Genomic DNA, 20,063 nt, shown 5'->3' on the forward strand with positions numbered 1-20,063 from the left:
CCTGGATCCGGCCTGTGCGCGGCAGATCCGGCTGAGACCCGGCGAGGCGTTCGAGATGTGGGCGGAGCCTCTGGACTGCACCCGCGGGCTCGACTTCAGCATGCAGGAGCTACAGCTGATCCGCGTGGAGCGGCGCGGTCGCCATGGCGACGCCGGCGGACGGGTGGAGGAGGAGCTGTTCCTCGGAGACGTTCACACTGAGCGCGCTCAGAGGAGACTGCACCAGCCCTCGGGCTACCAGACCCCGCTTCACAGCGCCAAGGTCAGAGAGCTCGCGTCTGCGCTGATGCATATTGATGGATCTCATGCGAATGTGTTCTAGAGCCACAGCTGAGCGCAGAGCATTAGCATCGAGAGTGTGTGAAGAGGCTGTGTCACACACACACATTATCTATGCAGTGCACAGAGAGTATAGTGCATCTGTCTTTAGTGTGTACACTGTAAATAAATGCTGGGTTGTTTTAACCCTAATTTGAGTCAAAGAAAAAATGTAACCCAACGGCTGGGTTTGTCCATATTTGACTCAAAGTTGGGTTAAAACAACCCAGTGTGTAATGTTGCTGTTTGAGCATCAAAAATAGAATATATAGTGCAGTAGAATAGAAAAGTACATAGACACATTGTTTCATCTGTCTTTAGTGTGTACACTCTATGCTATACAAATATGGTCCAAAGTATGGACACACCCAACCACTGGGTTAAAAATTGTAATAAAAGTTTTTATGGCTGGGTTTGGTCATATTTGACCCAAAGTTGGGTTAAAACAAGCCAGCATTTTTTTTTAGTGTGTGATGAACATCATGATGTTGCCGTTTGAGCAAAAGCTTCATGTGAGTGTGTTCTAGAGCCACAGCTGAGCGCAGAGCATTAATATTGAGCGAGTGTGAAGAGGCTGTGTCACACACACATTGTCTGCAGTGCATAGAGAGTATAGTGCAGTGGAATAGAAAAGAACACACACATTTTTTCATCTGTCTTTAGTGTGTACACTCTTAAAATGCTGGGTTGTTTTAACCCAAATTTGGGTTAAATATGGACAAACCCAACCGTTGGGTTAAAATGAAAAAAAAAAGTTTTTAACCCAACGGCTGGGTTTGTCCATATTTGACCCAAATTTGGGTTAAAACAACCCAGCATTGATATAATGATGCTTGATCATGAAGAAGTTCTTCTCTATATCAGTGTCAGTGTTTGTTCCTGAACTCCTGAAACGCCTCCACTGTAGTCTTGAGTTTCTTCCGGGAACGAACACGTCACAATATTCCTCATTATAATAATTCATGCGCAGAATAAAGGGGCGGGGCCTGGTTGAGTTAGTTAGTAGTGTGTTAAACTGGCGGTTATGGAAAGGGGCGGGACATTTCCCAAACACACTCGATGCGCTCGACCAATCACAACACACTGCTCCAGTCGACCAATCAGAGCACAGTGTGCTTTTCAGAAGGAGGGGCTTCATAGAGACAGGAAGTAAACAGAGCGTTACTGACAGACTGGGAAGAGAGGAGCCGCAACAATGGAGAATATGAGGAGAATAATCAACATTCAAGCAGGAAAACATGTTCTAGTAGACTGTAAAAGGGCAGAATAGGTCCTCTTTAATACATGTAAATAACAGTCAAGCGTTTTTAGTCACCTGTCATATCGAGATCCAACTGACCTCATGTTTGATATCCAGTCTCGTCCTGCACATCCTTCTCGTCGAACATCCCGTCTGAAACGCTTGAATGAAGTTGTTTCTCGTGATCTTTAAAAGCTTTTGATCTCAAAATGACTTCAAACAATTCGAAATAAGACCAAACAAGCATTAAAATAAGCTAAAAATCAAGATATGTCTTATTTAAATTGTTCTTTTTTTGGGAAGAACCATGATTCATATGGTCTGGAAAACCGGGATATATGAAGAAGAGTGATTTCTAAGCCTGGAAAAGTCATGGAAATTTACAAAATCTTAAAACGTCATAATGAATATACATTTTTCTGGTTATGCCGATTGAATTCTACAGTATTTTATCGGGAAAAAATATTTTTCTTTCTTAATCCTTGTCAGTAAATCAGAAGCAACTGGAAAAGAGTGAGAATCCTGAAAATCAAAACTTTATTTGGTACATATTTTTAAATACACACTCTTAGTTTCTGTAAATGAAAAAAATATAGGGGAGCGCGTGGCACAACCTAACGCGGGGTTAGTTGTAACACGCTTGTTTTAAATACTTCCGCACATGCTTGGATGACGGAACTTTGTGTATTTACTAGTTGCCATATCAACACTATATATAAAAAAAAAAAAATCCGCCAAAATTATTTTCTTTTTGGAAGATATCCATACACATTTATTAAACCATAGCAAAAGTAAATTTCTTACTTAAGTTAATTTTTCATCTTTATTTTTTGTGTTTATTTAAAATAAGACAAATCTGATATTATTTTAATCTCCAAGATGTTATTTAACAGTTGAGATAGTTCTTTAATGTTTCGCTAACTAGCAGAAGACACTAGCAGGGTTTAAATCCCAGTTGTGCAGGCGGGGGCATGTTGTCACACTGCGTTACAATGTGCCCCTATTAGAAATATGCTATTATATTCTATACTTTTATTAATTTTATTGAGAAAACGTGAGAAAAAGGTGAATAAAGACTGAGAGTCAATGTCCAGAAATTAGTAATTATTTATTTGTTTTGAACTATGTTGTATAGCTGTGTTTTCATGTGTTCGTAGTCAAAACTCAAAAATGAGTTTCTATTTAATTATTAAAAATTGCCATTATTTTATATGAAAAAGTTTTTTAATTGTATTTTATTTAGAAAATATTTTAGTTTGTTTTGTATATTTTTTTTTATTAGATCAGATAACATTTTAAGCTGTCATATGTCATGTTACAATGTGCCCCACACATGTTACAATGTACCCCACCTATGGGGCATGTTGTCACATTTCACTTCCATTCTTTTGGGCTATATCAAGAAAAAAGTATATACTGTATTAATAAAACAAAAACACATAATTGTACTAGACATGTGGGAAATTAATGTGGGGAAAAAATAAATACTCTGAACCATAAGTAGATTTACACAAACTGAGAAAGTCAAAAAGATTTAGGTTGTGCCCCGCTCTCCCCTATATTTGTCAAACTTGAGATGCATAAAATATGATTTACCAGAAAATACTATTTCAGTCTTTGTACTGCAAAAAAAAAAATCATGTTTAATCCAATGATTTTTTGTAATTATTTGTGAAAGTGCTAGCAGTGATAATCGTTTCCAACACCATTCCTTCTTCACTGTTGGAGTCAGAAAGCTCGAGAACCGCTGATATAAAGTCTTCTGTACACAGATATCATGCACGTGATTTATGACCTGTAATTCCAGTGTGTGTAGCAGAAGCGTCAGGAACGGGTGTGTTAAAGCTCAGACACAGGCGTGTGTGTTGTTTTCAGTTAATGTGTGTGTGTGAAGAAGCAGAACACAGGAACACTAGTGAGTGACGGACGTTCAGTCCGAGTTAAAATAAAACCCCGGCAAACCTAAAAAATACATGAAGCTTTTGAAAGAAGAATGATTAATGCATGAAGTGCCATGTTCGCTGAAGTAAAAGTCTGTTTAATACATAACATTGTGCTTAATTTGGGACGTGACATGGTCTGATTAATTCATGCGTGCCGCCGGCGGTCACGGCCTTCATCGCAGCATCAGCTCATCCGTGATCCCGCTCCGGCATTACCGACCCGCTCGTCGCTCCATCTGAGACAAGATTGATGCATTTCCCATCATGCCGTTTAAAGAGTGTGATTTGAGCCATGTCGGCAGTGCTGATCCTCCACCGGCTTCAAAGGGAATGTGGGGATGGTGTTTGCGGTCGGGATTGGGTCTCGGCTCGAGGCCTGAGAGAGAAATGAGCTTTTCTGATGGATTCATTTCTTTCATGTGCGCGACTCCCCACCGTCACTGAAAGAGGCTGGAAACATGTAATGCAATGTTAATGAATTCTGGTTCAGGCTGAATAATTGATGGGCAGGACGACTCTAGTAAGCAATGGCAACTGATCCAAAGTCAAGCGCACACACACACACACACACACACGTGTCCCGTGAGCTCTCTGATTGATTGCGATTAAATCACGGCGCGCTGAGAAAGCCGTCCTGTAATCGGATGACGCGAGGCTCTGAAGGCTTTATAATGTCCAATGACAGAGTTATGATCCAGAACTGTCCTTGTTTCACATTATGCTTCGACTCAACATCCCTGAGGCTTCATGCGCTGTTACTGCTGAGTTCATGCATTTTCATGCATTGATCTTGTAAGCGTTTCCACTTTCTTCAATAACATAAATGAGCTTTTGTTGAAACAGTGTCATGCAATGCAAACTGATCTGTAATTCTGAATAACTGAATGAATTAAATATAAATGGATTCATATTAAATAAAAAAATGTAAAAAATTACACGTATGGCAACAGTTCATGAGGCTGCTGTCTCTTTAAGAATGCATGCACAGATATACAGTCAAACCCAAAGTTATTCACACACCAGATGTAATATTAAATTTTTTATATTGTTTCACTAGTGTGATCAGGACACTATAGTTCAGTAATGTGAGTGAGGAGAGCAAAATAAAGTAAACTGTGACATATTATACCCAAAAACTCTTCATTGACTAAAATGATTGGGACACTTTGAGCTGATCATGTTCTGCTGAAGTGTGTTGTCTTTAATTGCTAATGCTCTTTTTACACACAGACTGAACAGAATGAAGCATTGCTTGGTGATTGGTTGAGCTAAACTGGTATTATCTAATTGTGTAGTTAAATTTAACAGCTGACAGATATTCAACATAATTCATGTGTGAGACAGAGTTATCAAATCAGTTGATATTTCACTGGTTTTGTCCATCCTTCTGTTAGACTTTCTGTTAGACTGAGTTCTTGTCATATTTTATTACCTTTTTCTGAACTATAGCGAATAAACTGTGTTTCCAGCACCAAGTCCAAGCATATTAAAGGGATAGTTCACCCAAAAATGAAAATTCTGTCATCATTTACTCTCCCTCAAGTTGTTCCAAACCTGTATGATTTCTTTTCTTCTGCTATCCCTTTAAGGCCAGACACTACAGGTGAATAGGGCAACATTTTTAACTAGCAGATATCACCATGAAACTTTCCCAGTTGATTACTTACATTAAGATGAGAAAAAAATGTATTACAAGTTTTCTGTAATTTAATGTTTAAATATGCAAATTAGGCAATATCTAATTAAATATGTGCTCATTTGCATATATTTTAAAAAACGAAATCTGAGTATTGGATAAAGCCAGGTTAAAAATTATTTTTTCATTGTGTTCACATATTAGATGGGAAAAAATTACAGAGGGATTTATGGATATCTACTTTTGTTATCCTGTAAATCAGAATATACTGTCAATAGCCTTAAAAAAATGATTTTCGCCATGTTTTTTGGAATAAAATGTGATATAAATCAGGCTAGGAATAATATATTTACAAATCCCTCTGTAAATGTCTTCATAATATAACTAGGCACAAGACTGGAGAGTTTGGTGTATATCGGTGCTCCTGAAGTGGAGATTTCGGAGAGAAAAGTCATTTTGAGAAAACGGGCTTTAAAGATTTATCATCAGCCAATGAGATTGCGCATTCAGCCCTTTTACTTTCACGATTGGCTGCTGATAAAAAGGAAATGACCATATTTGGATCCGACAGGATTGTACAGGAGAGAGAGAGAGCTTTCCAGCGGTGTGTGTGATGACAGGGAGCCGGGAGCGATCGCGGAGTGTTGATTTACAACGACAACTTTTGTTGAGTTTAGGAGAAATCTTAATCGATCTAAATCTTAATCTTAATATCGTATTGTGAGTTCAGTTTCTTGATATATATGGAATCGTGAGATGAGGGTATTGTTAAACCCCTAATCATGAATGATTGACAGTTACGAGTGAGTCTGCTCATCCGCATCTGTTCTTCCCCTCAGAGCGATGACCGGATCTGTCAGATCGTGGCGTCGGCCGATCTCCATCACCCTCCGGTTCTGCCGGCCCAGAGCGAGCGTCCGGTGCGTCTCGACGGGCACTGGGTGAGTGTCCGCTGTGAAGCTCGACCCGGCGTGCTCTTCCTCACCCGCCGGCTGGCCTTCCACGAGCACACACACACCTGGGAAGGAGAGTACGAGCACTTCTCCGACCCCGTCTGCCGTCACCCCACCTTCAGCATCTCCGCTAGCGGACGCTACACCCGCGGGGACCCGTCGGACACCGTCATGGGCGGCGTGGAGTTCACCTTCACCGGTACGTCTGAGCACAGGTGAACACTGAGAGGAACCGCCAAACCTGCTGATCGAGTGATTCCTCACACTATCACTTTACAATCAGCTTTAGTTTATTAAAGTAGTTCACTTTTCCTGATAATATACTCATCCGCACGTCATCCAAGATATTAATGTCTTTCTTTCTTCAGTCGAAAAGAAATTAAAGATGTAAATATAAATCTCTGGTGTCCCCAGAATATGTCTGTGAAATTTCAGCTCAAAATACCAGAATATTTATTACAGCTTGTCAAATTTGCTCCTTTTTTGAGCAAAACATGCTGTTTTGTGTGTGTCCCTTTAAATGCAAATTAGCTTTAGCTCCGCCTCCGTTCAGAAGAGGGCGGAGCCTTTACACGAGCTTCAGAAACTCCGGCAATAACAAAACACTCCAATCTCATCTCTCCTGAGTGTGTTCAGCGGGCATGAGTGTGTGTGTGTGTGTGTGTGTGTGTGTGTGTGTGTGTGTGTGTGTGACTGAGTGTCTGTGTGACGAGTGTCTGTGTGCGAGAGTGTGTGTGTGACTGAGTGTCTGTGTGTGAGAGTGTGAGTGTGTGTGTGTGTGTGTGTGAGTGTGTGTGTGTGTGTGTGTGACTGAGTGTCTGTGTGTGAGAGTGTGTGTGTGTGTGTGTGTGTGTGTGTGTGTGAGAGTGTGTGTGTGACGAGTGTCTGTGTGTGAGAGTGTGTGTGTGACTGAGTGTCTGTGTGTGTGTGTGAGTGTGTGTGAGTGAGTGTGTGTGTGTGTGTGTGTGTGTGTGTGTGAGTGAGTGTGTGTGTGTGTGTGTGTGTGAGTGTGTGTCTGTGTGTGAGAGTGTGTGTGTGTGTGTGTGTGTGAGAGTGTGTGTGTGACGAGTGTCTGTGTGTGAGAGTGTGTGTGTGACTGAGTGTCTGTGTGTGTGTGTGTGAGTGAGTGTGTGTGTGTGTGAGAGTGTGTGTGTAGTGAGTGTGTCTGTGTGTGTGTGTGTGACTGAGTGTGTGTGTGAGAGTGTGTGTGTGTGACTGAGTGTCTGTGTGTGAGAGTGTGTGTGTGTGTGTGTGACTGAGTGTCTGTGTGTGAGTGTGTGTGTGACTGAGTGTCTGTGTGTGAGAGTGTATGTGTGTGAGAGAGTGTGTGTGTGTGTGAGTCTAACCTCTCGTGCTCCTCCAGTGACCCGCATGACGGTGACTCCGATGGACGCTGCCACGACGTCTCTCCTGAGTGTGTTCAGCGGGCGTGTGAGTGTGTGTGGCGAGGGCTCGTGGGAGCGTGGCGTTCCTCAGGACGTGACCTCGACCGGCGGGTGTGTGGCGCTGGGGATCCGCCTTCCTCACACCGAGTACGAGCTCTTCACCGTCGGCCAGGACTCCTCAGGACACACTCTGCTCTACAACGGCCAGAGACCCACCAACGGCTCCAGTCCGGACCGGCTCGAGCGCCGGCCCACGTCTTACCAGCCGCCGCTGATCCGCTGCGGTCCGCAACACGCGAGTCGAGAAGGAGATCAGCACTTCAGACTGAGCGCCGCGAGCCACACACAGATCATCGGCGGACTCGTCGTGTTCGTCGTATCACATGTGTGTATGCAGCTGGATCTCTGAGGAGAGACTCTCTTATCACCGTTTGCACTAGCTGAAGCTGCTTTATATGTGTTAAACACTGATCATCATAAAGGTGAGCCGACTAAAAGCCAAAAACAATGCGAGCATCCAACGGACTGAATTTGACATGCATGCGCACTAATGCAGTTCCTGTTCATTCTGTACAGTCAGCGATTAGTTCACATAACACCATGCTTTAGTTTTCCAGAAGCTGGATGTCTAAGGAGAAACACCAATGCCTTGTCCAAATACACACACTTGTGGTCTTGCGTTCACACGACAGGAATGAAGTGCGCAAGACTGTCCCATGTCTTAACAATGCCTCAGTGCAGTGCCCTTAATGCACACTACACACACACACACTGCGCTAAGCGTATCCCATCATGCATTATGTTTCACGAACTCATGTGCCCTGAAATCACGAGATGTCGAGGAAAACACTCCACTGTAATTTAAACTAATTAGATGCATATAATTTGGTTGTAAAAACAAAAAGTGTTGCAGATTTTCTTGGTGCAAAGATTGTGTGTGAGTGTGGTGTGTGTGTGAGTGTGGTGTGTGTGTGAGTGTGGTGTGTGTGTGAGTGTGGTGTGTGTGAGTGTGGTGTGTGTGTGAGTGTGGTGTGTGTGAGTGTGGTGTGTGTGAGTGTGGTGTGTGTGTGAGTGTGGTGTGTGTGAGTGTGGTGTGTGTGTGAGTATGGTGTGTGTGAGTGTGGTGTGTGTGTGAGTGTGGTGTGTGTGAGTATGGTGTGTGTGAGTGTGGTGTGTGTGTGAGTATGGTGTGTGTGAGTGTGGTGTGTGTAGCGTATTGTGTACAACATTTGCAACTGTTTTTATCCCTTAATTAGAAGCAGTGCAGTGTCTTCTGTTAGTCACACAGCGACTGAAGAGACATGTAGACGTTTATTTCAAAATGCAAAGTATTGAAAATTTTATAAATAAAAGACTATAAGCGTGCCCCATTGAACTTTAATCAAAAGTTCTACACACACTTGCAGTCTTGACGCCTACTTGAACACTTGGGCCCAATAGAGGAAATACGTCCTGCTAGTAGACGAGTGGTCGAGTGTGGGTATTTGGATAGGCATGTCTTTATCACCATGTGAAGCTGCTTTATATGTTTAAACACCGATCATTGTAAAGGTGAGCCGACTAAAAACCAAAACAATGTGAGCATCCAAGAGACTCGAAAGGGAACAGTTTGATTTGACATTCATACATAGTTCCTGTTCATTCTGTACAGTCACATTTACTTGAGCTCATCATATATTACTTAACTCAACGATTAGTTAAAGCGGTGGTATAATGCCCTTTTCACAAGATGTAAAATAAGTCTCTGATGTCCCCAGAGTGTGTGTGAAGTTTTAGCTCAAAATACCCCTCAGATATTTTTATAGCATGTTAAAATTGTCACTTTTTGAAGGTGAGCAAAAACGCACCGTTTTGTGTCTGTCCCTTTAAATGCAAATGAGCTGCTGCTCCCGGCACAGGGGGCGGAGCTACAAGAGCTGACGTGTGTTTCAGACAATGATGGAGAGACTCGAGAAGAAATGACAACATGTAGAAGCAACAGGACATTTCTGAATGGTTAGTTGATGAGTTTATGAAGCTGATGTGTAGTTATCTTCTAGTCATTGATTAGCATATTCTGTCTTGATAATCTATAAATCATGTTCAGGGGGCGGGGTTTATGTAAATGTTAGGGTTGGTGATGTCACTAACCCGGGAGGAATGTGGTGTAGTCTCTACCAGCCGTTTGTTGTAGTCCTTAAAAAGCCATTTCTGTAAAAGCAAATATCTCCCTTTGCTCTGAACTTTGAGCGTTGTAACTTTGCAGATGTTGATTATGATCAAACAGCAACATTACACACTAACTAAAGCTAGAAAAGTGAATTCATAATCAACCACCCCTTTAAAATAATGCCATGCTTGAGTTTCTCAGGAGCTCCAGAGCCGAAGATTTGATCGGGAATCACCGCTGTAAATAATCCAGCCGAACTGAAGCCTGTGAACGGCAGTGATTATGGGATTAGAGCAAAGGACCTGAATGAAACCCCGTCTCGTGATGCATGAATGAAGCTTCTTTTTTTTACCGTTTTAATCTTGCAGTTCAGGGTTATTATAGTGAACTAAAACCATTAAAAAAAATCCATACTTGAAATAGTTGACTAAAACAAGTTATTTAGATTTTTCATCAAAGGCAACATTTCTATTTAGTTTAAAGGGTCTATATGTAGAATTCAGAATTCATTCATTTGAAGTAAAAGGTTGGATCTACTGTTGCAGTGATACACTGTTAAATAACAGAATAAACTCAACAAACATGAGAAAACAGCAGTTCAGAGTGATGATGTCATTAAAATTACACTATTATAAAGTATATATGAGATTATCATTTGATTCAATCCATTTTCTGACGCGTTGACATTATACCGTACACGTTTTTACCGTTTCTGTGACTCATGAAACAAATGCTTATACAATGTTCATCCTTACATGTTCATCCTGAACATCGAATAAGCATTTGTTTCATGAGTCACAGAAACATTGGCAATAAAAAAGCGATTAATTCTTACATGCATTCCCTTTAACTTTTGCTGAAATAAAAATGTAAAACTTTATAGACTGAACTAAAATTAAAATAGATCATTTAAAAATATAAACGTACATAAAAAACACTATATTAATAAATTATTACAGTATGATACTTATAGTTTACTAAAACCATAAAACATTCCTCATTTTAATCTACAGTAGTTTAACTTGATGTACTAAAATAAAATAATTTATAAAAACTATATAGTAATTTTTTTTAAAAGTACTAAAATGACAAAATATAAAGATGAATTCACAATATTCATAAAAACTATTATACAGTGCTATGCATAAGTTTAGACACCCATACTAAAGTTGATTATGCACCCTGTATTTTAAGGAAGAACATTTATTTATTTACGATACATTATTCATTCACAAAGAAAATTGGTGTCCTTAAAGGTTGGATTTCTCCTAATTTTTTAAATTAAGGCATTAATTTAAAAAATTTCTATTTAATTTCATTTCTATTTAATGATTGTACAGCACTTTGGTCAGTCCTGTGACTGTTGAAATGTGCTTTATAAATAAACAAACTCAAACTCATTAAGTTCAATTTCCAAACGATGATTTTTTATTCCTCTTTTTAGTCAATTTTAGCATGGACATGGACTATACACTAAATTAAAACATTGTATAAGCACTTTAGCTTCTGATGCCATTAATGATTCTTGAAGTAAGTTTGTAGAATAATGGATTATCATCGTCAATCTCTGCATTTACTCCATCTAGACACATTTCCAGGTTTGAGCTGAAGCCGAGCGTCATGTGACGTGCACAGCATGAACACACAGATCCTCACACACACACAGACGAGTGTTAAAGATTCTTTATTTGAGCAACGGTCATCATCACCACGGGACAGGACTGCAACATGGCGCTCTATTCAGTCAAGTTGCCTCACAATTGAATATATAATCTGCATAAAGAAAATCCATGAAATGACTGGAATCGGTTCTGTGTCGGCGGGAAAACATGTTTGTCCCGTCAAACATTCAAGAAAATAAACAGTGGAACGGGAACGTGTGTCACGTGACCAATCCAGCGACAAAGTAGCAAAGACGACTGGTTTGTTTTTCTTTTTATTAACGATGAATCTGCATTTCCCATTTTTCTCAACATAATCTAAAAGAACATGTACATGACACTTAAAACATTCCATTAAACTCTTAATAAAACCACAGAGAAAAAGAGAAACACGTCCTTTTATTTATTCATAGGTTGATTTTTTCAAGGTCTCTAAACACACACGAGTGCCTCCACCGAGACGGCTAGTGATGCTTCGACAACATGGACGATTTCTTCTTCCCCGACCCACAGAAAGACCCACAGACGGCGGAAAAGAGGGAGAAACGAGCCATCGTTTCTGAGAGTGAGTGTGTGTGTGTGTGTGTGTGTGTGTGTGTGTGTGTGTGTGTGTGTGAGAAAGGCAAGGCCTGTTTGAATGATCCTGTACACAGACACGTTTGTTTCCGCTGCCGTAGGGCTCGTCTCGACGGTTATCGACATGAACGCACGCTTGTCTCGCCAGCCCAGAACACACGGACTCTACAAGACGAACTTCCCGAGGAAGAAGCCGATGAAGATGGCGGCGATGACCACGAGCAGCGACGGGAGAGATCGGGAGCCCGGGTCTTTACTCAGCATCGATGAAGACTTCGACACCGAGCTGTCGTACTGATTAGCCTTCCTCATCCTCAGGCCTTCGTCCTGATCGGGAGCGACACACACAGGTAAACACACACACAGGGAGATCATACTGGAAATGCTGGAATGATGATGTGTGAGATGGTTACGCCATCTAGTGTTCAGAGAGCGCACTCCACCAGAACACGACATCACCTGATGCCAACGAGTCCGAGCTCAGAGCATTTCTGCTGCTGTTCATCATTTTTAAAACATTTCTCATTTTATTCTTGAGGGTTTGAATGTTTTACATTGAAGAATTTAAGACAAATATCATAAGAAAAAAAAAATTATATAATTATCAAATATTAATTTATTTTACAGCAGTAATTGCCTATATTTCTGTCTTAAAGAGTTAAAAAATAATCATAAAAAATGGAGGCTGTCAAAATATATTTTACTATTATGTTCATATTTTAAATATAAATATATTTCAAATAAAATACTTAAAATATTTTATCTATTTTACAGCAGTAACTGCCTGTATTACGGTCTTAATAATCATAATAACTATTATAATTTGATTAGGTTCATAAAGTGCCAGTGTGAATGTAATGTGGACTGAGACACTATTACAACTAAAAATGAGGTTTAATAGTGAAAAATGTAAAAAAAAAATTTTAATAATTATATTCATATTTTAATATTTCAAATAAAACACTTAAAATATCTATTTTACAGCAGTAATTGCCTATATTTCTCTCTGAAGAGTTAGATATAATGTGGACCTAGACAAAAAAAGTTTAATAGTGAAAAATGTCAGACAAAAATAATTATATTCATATTATAAATATTAATATTTCAAATAAACACTTAAAATATTATCTATTTTACAGTACAATTGCATTTTACAGCAGTAATTGCCTCCATTTCTCTCTTAAGAGTTAAATAATAATCTTAAAAAAATGGAGGTTTAATAGTGAAAAAAATGTAAAAATATATTTTAATATTATATTCATATTTTAAATATATTTATATTTACAATAAAATACTTAATAAATATTGTATCTATTTTACAGCCGTAACTGCCTATATTACGGTCTTCAGATTTACAATTACAGTCAAATAATAATCATAATAATAATTATTATTTATAATTTGATTAGGTTCATAAAATGCCAGTGTGAATTTAATATGGACTGAGACACTATTACAACTAAAAAAGAGGTTTAATAGTGAAAACTGTCCAAAAAATATATTAAATATATTAATATTTCAAATAAAACACTTAAAATATATATTTTACAGCAGCAATTGCCTATATTTCTCTCTTAAGAGTTAGAAATAATGAGGACCTAGACAAAAAAATATGTTTAATAGTGAAAAATATCATCGACAAAAATAATTATATTCATATTTTAAATATATTAATTTCAAATAAAACACTTAAAATATCTATTTTACAGCAGTAATTGCCTACATACGGACTGACACTTTTACAACTGAAAAAAGGTTTAATCGTGAAAAATGTCAACAACAAAGAATTATATTCAAATTTTAAATGTATTAATATTTCAATATCAATATTAACCTAGAACAGAGAACTGTGAACACATGAATGTGTTTATTAATCGAAATATACAATTCTCAGGAAGTAAATATTTTAGATCTAATATCTAATAAGGTGTTCGGCAGACGTTTGGGAATCCCTGATTTAGATCATGATAGTATTATTGGCTCAGTGTGAACGCTCTCGAACGCAGCAGAACCTGTGTGTGTGTGTGTGTGTGTGTGTGTGTGTGTGTGTGTGTGTGTGTGTGTGTGTGTGTGTTCCGGCACCTTGAGCTGGCGGTTCTCCTCGTGCAGTTTTCCCACTTCCGTCTGCAGTCTCTTGCACTCCTCCATGACCTTCCTCATCTCGGCATCATCCAGGCTCCTGGCTCCTGACGGGCCCTCGGCCCTCGACGCGCTCACACCCGACGCGGCTTTGGTGGACTCCAGCTCGCTCTGGGCACACACACACACACACGGTTCGTACACACACGGTCAAATCTAATTCCAGGACTTTTTCCCCCCAAGGACTTCAATCAGAGCTCTCACTTATCAAACAATATCTATATTATCTTTCAAATTATAAAAAAGGTAAATAGATATATTATAATAAATCAATAAACTAAATGGTAGTAATAAAGTGCAGCAGATGCAATGACTGCGGTAACTTCCACCACTGAAAGGATAATATGACACAGATATCACTTTCCTTATTAAATCTGATTTCTTCACCCATGAATATATGATTGACTTGAAGAATAAAAGCTGTATCATATATTTGGATATTTATATGAGTAATATCACACTCATAGCCATATGGCTCTATATCAGACGAGCTGCAGCGAAAAGATTGTTTTATCTATAAAATGAAACACTAATTTCACAAATATTGTCTTTCAATAATTCAAGCACGTTTCATAAATATGGATGTTTTTTCCAGGACTTGCATTTCAAAAGTCAAATTCAACACGTCGAGCACTTTAAGCAGTGTGTGTGAACTCTACAGACACACTGAGCTCAATATCAGCTTCATCATAGAACACGTGAATATGAATATGAATATGATGAGAGCGACACACACTCACCATCTTCTCAGTGTCTGACGGCATGTCGAACACACAGCGCAGTTTAGAGTCCATCAGGTCGTCCGGCTTGGCATCTTTCCACTGCGGACGACAAACACAACCTCTGAGATCAGGCGTTTCACAGGAAGTGATGTCACAGGCTCACACACACACACCCAGTCAGACATGAGCAGATAAAAACTGTGCTTCCAGGATTTTGAGGATGATTGATTTCTGGGATGAACATCAACCTCACATCAAAGTAAATTGGTAACACTTTATTTTAAGGTGACAGTCACACATTACTGCATGTACTCACTATATTAATAACAGTAAATTATGCATAATTACAAGTAACTAACCCTCAACCAAACCCTAGAGTAAGAACATGTAGTTCATTAATATTACCCAGCACTTATCTGAGTAAGTACATGTTACTACATCACCTTACACTTTATTTTAAGGTGTCAGTGTTACAGTGTAATTATATATTTAAGCACTGAGTAATATTAATGAACTACATGCACTCACTATAGGGTTAGGGTAGTAATTTACTGTTATTACTATGGTAAGTACATGTAACATATGTAACAAGGACACTGTGAAATAAAGTGTGACCCAATAGCGTATGACCAGTGTATTAGTTGTGATGTGTGAGTGCTGGATATGGATATGGATATGGATATGAGCGGGTTATGGATATGGATATGAGCGGTTGATGGATATGGATATGGATATGAGCGGTTGATGGATATGGATATGGATATGAGCGGGTGATGGATATGGATATGGATATGGATATGAACGGGTCGTGACGGCGGGAGCAGAGAGTCACCATCGCCTCCAGGTCCGTCGCTCCGGCCGGCGCGAAGATCGTCTGCACCATAAACTTGTGTTTGCTCTTCTCGTTCGGGTCGTAATCAAACGGCTGCAGCATCACTGGAAGAGAAGAGGAGATCATGAGTGAGTGTGTGTGTGTGTGTGTGTGAGAGTGTGTGTGTGTGTGTTTTACAATATCTTCATCTACACTAATATCCTGAGGGATGCTCATATGATGTGTGATCTGACACTGTGGAGTATGTAATTCACTCTAGAGCACACACACACACTCACTCACTCACACTCTCTCTCTCTCTCACACACTCTCACACACACACACACACACACACACACACACACACACACACACACTCTCTCTCTCTCTCACACACACTCCATGATGATGTGGTCTAGTAGGTCAGACTAGTGTGCTTGAGCATTTATAGCGCACACTTTCACTGCATGATTTACTCTATTAAAATGCATTTATAATGCCCTCGATATTAAAGATAAGGGGAGAAAATATCTCTGTATGTATTTAATATAGTTAACCAATATCACACTAAGAGTGCCGTTCTTCTCCAAACATCAGCATGATTACAAATGCGCTATTGATTTTATACAACAGTTCAATAAACAACATTAAAGAGGATAATTATAGTGGCTTTCACTCCGGGCAGCTCTAGGGTCTCGCCTCTAGGGTCTCGCCTCTAGGGTCTCGCCTCTAAGGTCTCGGCTCTGGGGTCTCGCCTCTAGGGTCTCGCCTCTAGGGGTCTCGCCTCTGGGGTCTCGCCTCTGGGGTCTCGCCTCTGGGGTCTCGCCTCTGGGGTCTCGCCTCTGGGGTCTCGCCTCTAAGGTCTCGCCTCTAGGGTCTCGCCTCTAGGGTCTCGCCTCTAGGGTCTCGCCTCTAAGGTCTCGGCTCTGGGGTCTCGCCTCTAGGGTCTCGCCTCTAGGGTCTCGCCTCTAGGGTCTCGCCTCTAAGGTCTCGGCTCTGGGGTCTCGCCTCTAGGGTCTCGCCTCTAGGGGTCTCGCCTCTGGGGTCTCGCCTCTGGGGTCTCGCCTCTGGGGGTCTCGCCTCTGGGGGTCTCGCCCCTAGGGTCTCGCCCCTAGGGGTCTCGCCTCTAGGGGTCTCGCCTCTGGGGTCTCGCCCCTGGGGTCTCGCCCCTGGGGTCTCGCCCCTAGGGGTCTCGCCCCTAGGGGTCTCGCCTCTAGGGGTCTCGCCCCTGGGGTCTCGCCCCTGGAGTCTCGCCTCTAGGGGTCTCGCCTCTAGGGTCTCGCCTCTAGGGGTCTCGCCTCTAGGGGTCTCGCCCCTGGGGTCTCGCCCCTTGGGTCTCGCCTCTAGGGGTCTCGCCTCTAGGGGTCTCGCCTCTAGGGGTCTCGCCTCTAGGGTCTCGCCTCTAGGGTCTCGCCTCTAGGATCTCGGCTCTAGGGTCTCGGCTCTAGGATCTCGGCTCTAGGATCTCCCACCAGGATGGTTCTCCGAGAACTAATGGTTCCTCTAGGAAGGTTTTCCTGGTTGCGTTCGCACCGCCGGTAGGAACTCTGAAGTGACGTAAGACACGCTTGTTGTTGGGACTTTTATTTTGACGGCGCTGAGAACGACTGAGCTCACATTCTCTGTGTTCATTAGTGTACGATCTGTCTGACAGTCCTGTCTAATGCGATATTAGATAGAACTGTTACACACTGAAGGTAGAGCGTGATGAAGAGTTATTAGCGTATGCGTGTGTGTGATGAGCAGAAATACATCATCATGATTCTCTTGATCTCCTCAAAGTTGTGTTGGAGTTTCTCCTCAGCGTAAAGATTAAGAGCTTCATCTATCTCTGTTTTACATGTTCGTAGAGTTAGTAAATATATAGGCTATAATCTGTGTGTTTACACTGCCTTTTTTAAAAATGGCAGATGCTGGTGTTTCGCGTGCGTTCGGCCAATCAGTGAACACTAACATCACGGATATTTTAGACACAGTATCGCCTGTTTTTGCTCTATTTCACCAAAGAAAATAGTTCAAATAAAGACACAGGACTGCTTTGCGTCTCCGAGCGACACACAGCGGTGTTCATCACTGAATGAACGAATCAGTTGAATCAATGACTCACTCATTAAGACAGTTAAATGATTCATTTCTGAATGAATCAGTTGAATGAATGATTTAATGACTCACTCATTAACAGTGACTCGCTGCCACCTACTGGCGGTTTTAATATCACATGTAATAATTTTGGTAATCACTTCTAATATCAATATTCAAAGTTTTATGTTTAAAACAATTATTTCTGCATGTGTAACAGCAGGTTAAACACATTCATGTCCCTCTGATCCCTCAGTCTGTGTAAAAGCATCTAAATCCACTTCAGATGCAGATTCTGTTTCCTCTGCAGCGCAAAGATCAATTTAGTTGATACTGATTTCATTTGATTGGCAACAGCCCTAATATGTCTTATTATTTTAATTTAAGTTGATTAAATATTAGAATCAGACACAAACGATGATGCATACATTTAATTAGGTTAAAAAAATGGCTTTATAAAGGTAAAAATGCCACTAAAAGGTATAAATTAAGTTAAACTTGTTGGAAAAGATGATTTGTGAACAGACCAACACACTTGACACGGCAGTCCTAAACACAATAAACACTCAGCAAAATCTTGTCTAATTAAAGAAAATCCCAGAGAATAGTGACGTGTAATTGTGTGTCAGCATGCCGAGCGTGTGTGTGACCTCTGACCTGAGATGGTGACGGTGGCCCCGGGGTCGATGAGGCCGCTGTTGGGCCGCACGCAGTAGCGGCGAGGCGCTGTGGTCTTCACTTTGAAACATACTCTTCTGTCGGACGGGTTCCTCAGCTTCAGGTTAGTGGTCACCACATCTGTGAAGGGTCCTGCACACACACACAACACACACGTTAAAACCTGCAGGAGTGTCACACACAATCAAATGCAGCGGCACACAGGAATTCTGGGAATGTCAGTTTAAGACCTTTCCCTGTAAATCAGGCAATGAGACGACTTGCTCTTTAAGGTTAGAACTATTGTGAATATAGTAAGTGAATTACTGTAGCATTTAAATGGTTAAAATTACAATCATGTTTACAGTGCAGTGCAGGTTCTCTGGGACAATAATAATGAGTATATTTGTGAATATTAATGGTGAATCCCATGTAATGAAGCTTCGTCTGTAAGGCTCACATGTCGTCAGATGGGTTGGTTTGTTCAAGTCATTCATAAATAATGCAAAAACCCTTTCCTATCCTTACAGCACAAACACTCCTGCAGAATCAAACATTCTCCATCATGACTCAATGCAGAAAGAGGGATTCATATAGTCTATTAAACTGAATCAAACTCTTGAATTTAATGAGCTATTAATGCAGTATTGATCATTCAAACACTATATTTCCAACTATCATATTTATACTGTGAAGCACTTCTATTAGGCGTTTAATGTGGCATAAATGCATATTCACAGTGATTTTAATTGTGTACTTTTTTACTAAGAGCAGGGATAAGTCTGACTTTATACAGCATTACATCTTTACACAGAATTTTGAGCCTTAAATCAGTCTAACAACACGTTTAACCTTAAATCAGCCTCAGATAGAGCAGTATTGATCACACTGATAATCAAAACTGCTTCTAACACTAGATCTGATCGAGGAGCAATAATGACAGATCAGATTCATTCAAGATGTGAATCTTTAATCTGTTGTTAGCACTGAGGCTAACTGTGACAGCTCACTGAACACACTAACGAGTGAACGAGCCTTTTACAGATCAAAACACGTCTTATAGAGAGAGCGGATGTTAAAACTAAAATCACTTATATGCGTTTTCCCCCAGAGGCCTGCAGATCCCCGGGAGTCGCGTTAAACAGCAGCCGAGGGAGTGATGCAGGCATGCGGGCGCGCGCGAACAGGCCTCCGCGAGCCGGCTCGGTTACAACGGCCGGTTATTCGTGATTAAACCGTTTTACCTCTGAAACGGAGGTCGCTCGACGGGTCGAGGATCAGAATCTGCTCCAGTTTGGACATGACAGCCGTTAAACGGGACACACACACTCGCGTGCTGCTCAAGAGCCCCGGCCACGACGCGCGCGCACTCACGATCACACACACATACACATACACACACACAGCCGCGCGCGGCTCGAGCACTGGAGGAGGCAGGCCGGCGGCGCGCACGGCGGGACACGTCACTCAGATGAACACAGGGGAAACTGTTGTAGTTTTTTTTTTTCTCACAGCTGTTATCCTATTTCCACATATGTCTATTTAATTAAAAGACAAAGACGTGGGAATAATTCGGTTAATCTGAATCACTTCAGCAGCTGTGGTCGCAGTGCGCATGCGCGGTGACTGATGACCCTTGGGGTTACACGTCGTTCTAGACAACAAATACATAAAAGCACAGAAACTGGTCGAACTGGTAAAGTATGTGTGTGTGCGTAGCCTTCTGCCACGCCGCATATTTCCAAAAATAAAAAAAATATAATAAACCATGGGCAACAAATAAACGTCTCACTT

At 40.9% G+C, this 20,063-nt stretch overlaps 2 protein-coding genes across 2 annotated transcripts in view; one reads left to right on the plus strand and one right to left on the minus strand.

The window, feature by feature from the left end:
- The window catches only part of LOC307154044 (protein APCDD1-like), a 14,227-nt gene extending 4,016 nt beyond the window's left edge, over positions 1-10,211 (plus strand). Inside the window, exons 3-5 of the mRNA XM_079863940.1 lie at positions 1-262; positions 5,977-6,289; positions 7,454-10,211. The exon at positions 1-262 is cut by the window's left edge and continues 255 nt beyond it. Of these exons, the coding sequence (XP_079720066.1) occupies positions 1-262; positions 5,977-6,289; positions 7,454-7,884 (1,006 nt within the window). The 3' untranslated portion in view covers positions 7,885-10,211. The remainder of the gene's footprint in view (positions 263-5,976; positions 6,290-7,453) is intronic.
- A 1,453-nt stretch (positions 10,212-11,664) lies between these two features.
- vapa (VAMP (vesicle-associated membrane protein)-associated protein A) lies at positions 11,665-19,875 on the minus strand. The gene is made up of 6 exons (XM_079863731.1): positions 19,514-19,875; positions 18,270-18,422; positions 15,555-15,658; positions 14,741-14,821; positions 13,944-14,111; positions 11,665-12,188 (listed from the first exon to the last, which is right to left on the minus strand). The coding sequence occupies exons 1-6, from the start codon at positions 19,569-19,571 to the stop codon at positions 12,027-12,029; spliced, it is 726 nt and encodes a 241-aa protein (XP_079719857.1). The 5' UTR covers positions 19,572-19,875; the 3' UTR covers positions 11,665-12,026.
- Between the last annotated feature and the right edge of the window lie 188 nt (positions 19,876-20,063).

This window comes from Squalius cephalus, assembly GCF_949319135.1.
Source record: "Squalius cephalus genome assembly, chromosome: 25".
NCBI classification, from domain to species: domain Eukaryota; kingdom Metazoa; phylum Chordata; class Actinopteri; order Cypriniformes; family Leuciscidae; genus Squalius; species Squalius cephalus.

Excerpts from the sequence above, each read along its gene's own strand:
- vapa (XM_079863731.1), bottom strand. The coding sequence starts at position 19,571 with ATGTCCAAACTGGAGCAGATTCTGATCCTCGACCCGTCGAGCGACCTC. Across the intron at positions 18,423-19,513 it reads GAGCGACCTCCGTTTCAGAG|GACCCTTCACAGATGTGGTG; the intron begins GTAAAACGGTTT and ends GTGTGTGTGCAG. Across the intron at positions 15,659-18,269 it reads GGCCACCGTCACCATCTCAG|TGATGCTGCAGCCGTTTGAT; the intron begins GTCAGAGGTCAC and ends CTTCTCTTCCAG.